Consider the following 4,547-nt stretch of genomic DNA (forward strand, 5'->3'; position numbering starts at 1 on the left):
GCTTTTCTGCAATTTGTCTTAGAGTAAACAGTTGGTCTATGGTTGATCTCCCTGGTCTGAAACCTGCCTGGGACTCTGATAAAATTTCCTCTGTCTTCTTCAGGATTCTTCGTTGAAGGATTGATGCAAATATCTTTCCTGCATGGCTAAGTAAGCCAAATAATACCTACCGAGAATAAGGAGTTGTTCTTTTTTCTTAGTGGTTAAATGACATTAACGTACATGCATAACTATATATATATATATATGTGTGTATGAGTGTGTGTGTGTGTGTGTGTGTGTGTGTGTGCGTTTGTGTTTGTGGGAGGGAGAGGCGCAGGGTGGGGCAGCCATTGCACCAGTGAAAAAACCTCCTGAATTGTTTAGGTTTTTCAAAAAAAGAACAACGTGCAATTGACTTATACATTTTGTTTATATACTTTAAGTTTAGTTTGTTGCCAAGTTATATACTGCGAATGAGTTTTTCTTTAATTATGTTTATTTTTAGGCAATTCATATCAATACGGAAAACGTTTATTTATTATATTCAATTGTATTTTTTGGCTTGTATTAGACATTTAGAGAAGGGAAAAAAGGTGTGTGTGTGTGTGTATGTGTATTTTGTTGTCTTATTATTACATATTCTTTCTGATGATTGTTAAATGATTTATTAAAGGTCTATGTGATCTTTACAAACATATATACACACACACATATATATATATATACATATATATATATATATATATATATATATATATGTATTCAGTGCGTTAAAAAAGCCATAACCATAACCATTTAGTTGTTTTCTGTCCAATTGTATTCGTGTACGGAGGATCATTACTTCTTGCTTGTGTGTGTATTTTCTCGAATTTCAAGCATAATTCACTACTTTCTCATTTGTTCTCCCACACATGGCTATATCTTTCTAGATCAGTCTTGCCAGAGTGTTGGACTAAAACAATCTTCCATGGTACTTGAATACATGACCACGTGTTTCCAATTCCTAGACGCTCCCATGAGCTGTGCCAACGGGGCTAGAGAGTGTGAGAGAAGGGGAGGATTTCTGGCTGAAATAATTGATGAGAGTACTAACGCTTTATTGGTAGACCAAGCCCTATTTCTGAGGAATAATAAGTTTGTAGGAGAAGACACGGCCTGGTTAATTGGCGGGTATGATGATGATAACAACGAACGATCCTGGTATTGGTCTGATAGTAAGTCATATTATATTGTTGTCAAACTGTGATCAAATTAAGTTTAGGGATAAACATAAATGGCAATTTCTACCAATGTCTTGGTGATAATTGTGTGTTGTATTTCATCCATTATCCATGTGTACACCTATATGTCCCTACACCTACATTTCTAAATGGTAAACCTTCATGGGGGTTTTTATTCCGTCTACTTGTCTCTATACCCACCGTTTAACAAATAATAAGATGAAAATTAAATGATAAATTATAAAACTAAATCGACTTAAACTTCATATTCGTAACGGGGATCTGTATCATCAGTATCTGTGCAGATATGGTGGTACTGAAGAAGTATCGCCATAGAAAATGATAGTATTTAAATCATAATTTTGTAATAATGATGATGATGATGGTAATATATAACAGTTATAAATGTACTAAAACTCTTTTAAACCAAAATTACAAGTACGAGAACATATTATATCACAACAATCATGCCAATCTCAACGCAATGGTACTCTGCCCGATCAATTAAATAAAATATTGAATGAATTAAAACGATAATGAAAACCAGCATTAATGGCCAGAATGTGAATAATGTATACCTAAAGGATTTTTCTCATCATCAGGGATTAATAAATCAATGCGTAATTCATGTTGTTATATCAAATAAATTTAAATCTTTAGAAACTCGAATGATCTTTGAGGCATGGCAGGCGATTCAACCTAGCCAAAATGGACATGACTGCGTGGAAATGAGATTTGAAAATGGTTATCAATATGAGTGGAATGACCGGCCTTGCTCAGAAGGAAGACGGGCTTTATGTCAAATTGGTGAGTAAATGAGATAGGTCTGCAAAACAACTACTGCAATTTAGGATTGGTTTAATCAGTTTTCAACGGATATCATTCAATTTTAAATAAAGGGTCGTTTGTCAAATTGGCCAATCAAACTGAATATCTTACCACGATTTCGGTAGGACACGGCGTACCTTTGATTCGTTTGTCTCCTTCATAAAAATAATCAATTGCATCGCCCGTTCGGACCAAGATAATTAGCTGGTTCGTGTTCATACCTTCACTGTTTATGGATAATACTTTACTAATTTCAAAAGAGAATTAAGTCAGTTGAAACTTACTCTTTCAAATTGCACCACGTTGGATCCCAAACTGTCAGGGTTTTTTTTAGGAAAGTGAATGTCAATATCTCGGTCATTCTTTAAATTTGTTCAGAGCTAATATTTAGCTGCCTTTACCAATCATTGTTAAAAGCGATAGCAAAACTGAAAACTGAAACATGTTTAATGCTGCAATTTAAAATCTAAAACAGTATAATCATGATGTATCACTCAGCAAAAAATAGCTATTCACCTGCTCATCAAAAACGAGAATCTTTTTTTGAGACACTAATTATTAAGACTGGATCCAATTTAATTATGTTCCTATATTTAGTTGTAGGCTATTTATTGTTCCACATAATCTATCACTCAGAGTAGAAGCGTGCATTAAGAATAATCCATAATGTCTACAGGAATTCCTGCCTGCGGTGACCCAGGTGAACCTTTGCATGGGAATCGTTTACCAGACGATAGAACAACTTACTCTGTCAATGCTACTCTTCATTTCTCCTGTCAGGAGGGATATACATTATCTGGAGAAAGCGTTTTAAGGTGTATGAATAATGGAGCATGGAATCATCAAAGACCATCGTGTGAAGGTAAAGTGATTGTTTTCTAAATAAATAATAAATAATAAATGGATCTGATTTACACACATAATAGCGGCATCTAATGCATTGAAACTGCTCTTTCTCAAAACGAATGTAAGGTCCATTGTAACGTTTGCAGATGGTATTTCGTGTTACATAAACAAAATTGGTATATGCCCTCATGCTTTACGACCTGGGTAAAATGCTATTGTAGTGACACTATCAAACTTCAGTAACATACGGCTGATAGTATGTTAAATACTGTATTCATTAAGCAAGGTGCCGTCGTAACCTTCTACAATTTTACCATCAATAAAGTTGTTATTCATGAAGGATTACAATGAGGTATTCTCATTTAAGAACTAATATTAAAATAACAAAATCTAAATCTAAGTATTGTACTAACATTATGTTTGGATTTAAAAAAGAAACAATATCATCCCTTCATTTACATATTAATAATGACATGATAATTTATTTCCTGTTTTCCTGAATAGCTGTCGAATGTGTTAATTGGCCACAAGGGGTCGCCCTCGCATCCACCATGACACAGGGATCAGTTTATCAAGAAATAGCTGTATACACCTGTCAAGATGGTTATATTCCTGATAATGAACCAATCAGCTTCTGTCAGCATACAGGCACATGGAGTACACCTAACTTTACTTGTTCAGGCAAGATGTTATTTATTTATTTATCTATTTATTATATTTATTTATATAGGGTAGACTCTTCAGTATAATAAAAACTGAAAAACCCAGCCCATGTTACCGTATTCCCTTGTATGAATGGAAGTACTTGTTATGAAATGTATGGATCACCATTCACATGTACGTGTACCCCATTGATCTACCCTTCCACATTTAAGTTAATATATAGAATGTAGTAAGTTGGTACCTAGTAAGATGTATTCCTTTAATACACCGAGCCCTACGCTTACCGGATCTAAAGCCGGCTAACCCATTGTACTTCTCTCATTTTGTTCTCAAAATGAATTTTAAAAATTATATTTATTAGAGGACTTTCCTTGCTCAACGCAAGCACCGCAACTTACTTTTACATTTACTAAATTGCCATTACAAAAAATTGCAGGTTTATATTTTCTCATTAAATTTTCATTAACCGTTGGTTTAATTTCGTCACTCTGGCCTACCTGCTCTATGAAGACTTTTTTATGTTGAAACTCCAAGTTCACTCCAAAAATAATTTGATATCAAAAGATGCAGAAAAACAAGAGACACAGCAAAAAAGATTATACTAAATCCGATAACTAATAAGGAAGTTACAATTTTTTGAAAACGTATGAACAAGTTAAAGAACAATGGAAATCACTACACAAATCGACAAGTTGGTTATTAGTTTGTGACGTCATTGCCACACTATTTATTAATTGCTTTAAACATTTCATCCCATTAATTTCCCTTTTCAGCCCCAAATCTTGATCTTCCCATGCCTTGACCCGGTCATATAATTTGTATCACATTGCGTGCATGACATTTCACAACATATTTTATAATTTAAAGGATTGATACTATTTTGTTGATATTGTTTATTCATAATTTTTTATTTGAAAATAAATAGTTAATCAAAGTTCACATTTTTCATGATTTAACTGAAAGAAACACTCTATATTAGTGCACCGGTACAAAAACATATCACTATCA

At 33.6% G+C, this 4,547-nt stretch overlaps 1 protein-coding gene across 1 annotated transcript; it reads left to right on the top strand.

The window, feature by feature from the left end:
- Nucleotides 1-949: 949 nt before the first annotated feature.
- LOC105443951 (neurocan core protein-like) lies at nt 950-4,341 on the top strand. Its single transcript, XM_030977541.1, has 5 exons — nt 950-1,196; nt 1,863-2,009; nt 2,707-2,892; nt 3,381-3,557; nt 4,313-4,341. Exons 1-5 carry the CDS (start codon nt 950-952, stop codon nt 4,339-4,341), a joined length of 786 nt encoding a protein of 261 aa, XP_030833401.1.
- The last annotated feature ends 206 nt before the right edge of the window (nt 4,342-4,547 follow it).

Source organism: Strongylocentrotus purpuratus, unplaced genomic scaffold (assembly GCF_000002235.5).
Source record: "Strongylocentrotus purpuratus isolate Spur 01 unplaced genomic scaffold, Spur_5.0 spur5_scaffold_1, whole genome shotgun sequence".
Classification (NCBI taxonomy): domain Eukaryota; kingdom Metazoa; phylum Echinodermata; class Echinoidea; order Camarodonta; family Strongylocentrotidae; genus Strongylocentrotus; species Strongylocentrotus purpuratus.

Bases quoted from the DNA above. Each gene is read 5' to 3' on its own strand.
- LOC105443951 (XM_030977541.1), top strand. From the start codon at position 950: ATGGTACTTGAATACATGACCACGTGTTTCCAATTCCTAGACGCTCCC. The intron at 2,893-3,380 runs GTAAAGTGATTG...TTTCCTGAATAG, and splicing joins TCAAAGACCATCGTGTGAAG to CTGTCGAATGTGTTAATTGG. The intron at 3,558-4,312 runs GCAAGATGTTAT...TTCCCTTTTCAG, and splicing joins ACCTAACTTTACTTGTTCAG to CCCCAAATCTTGATCTTCCC.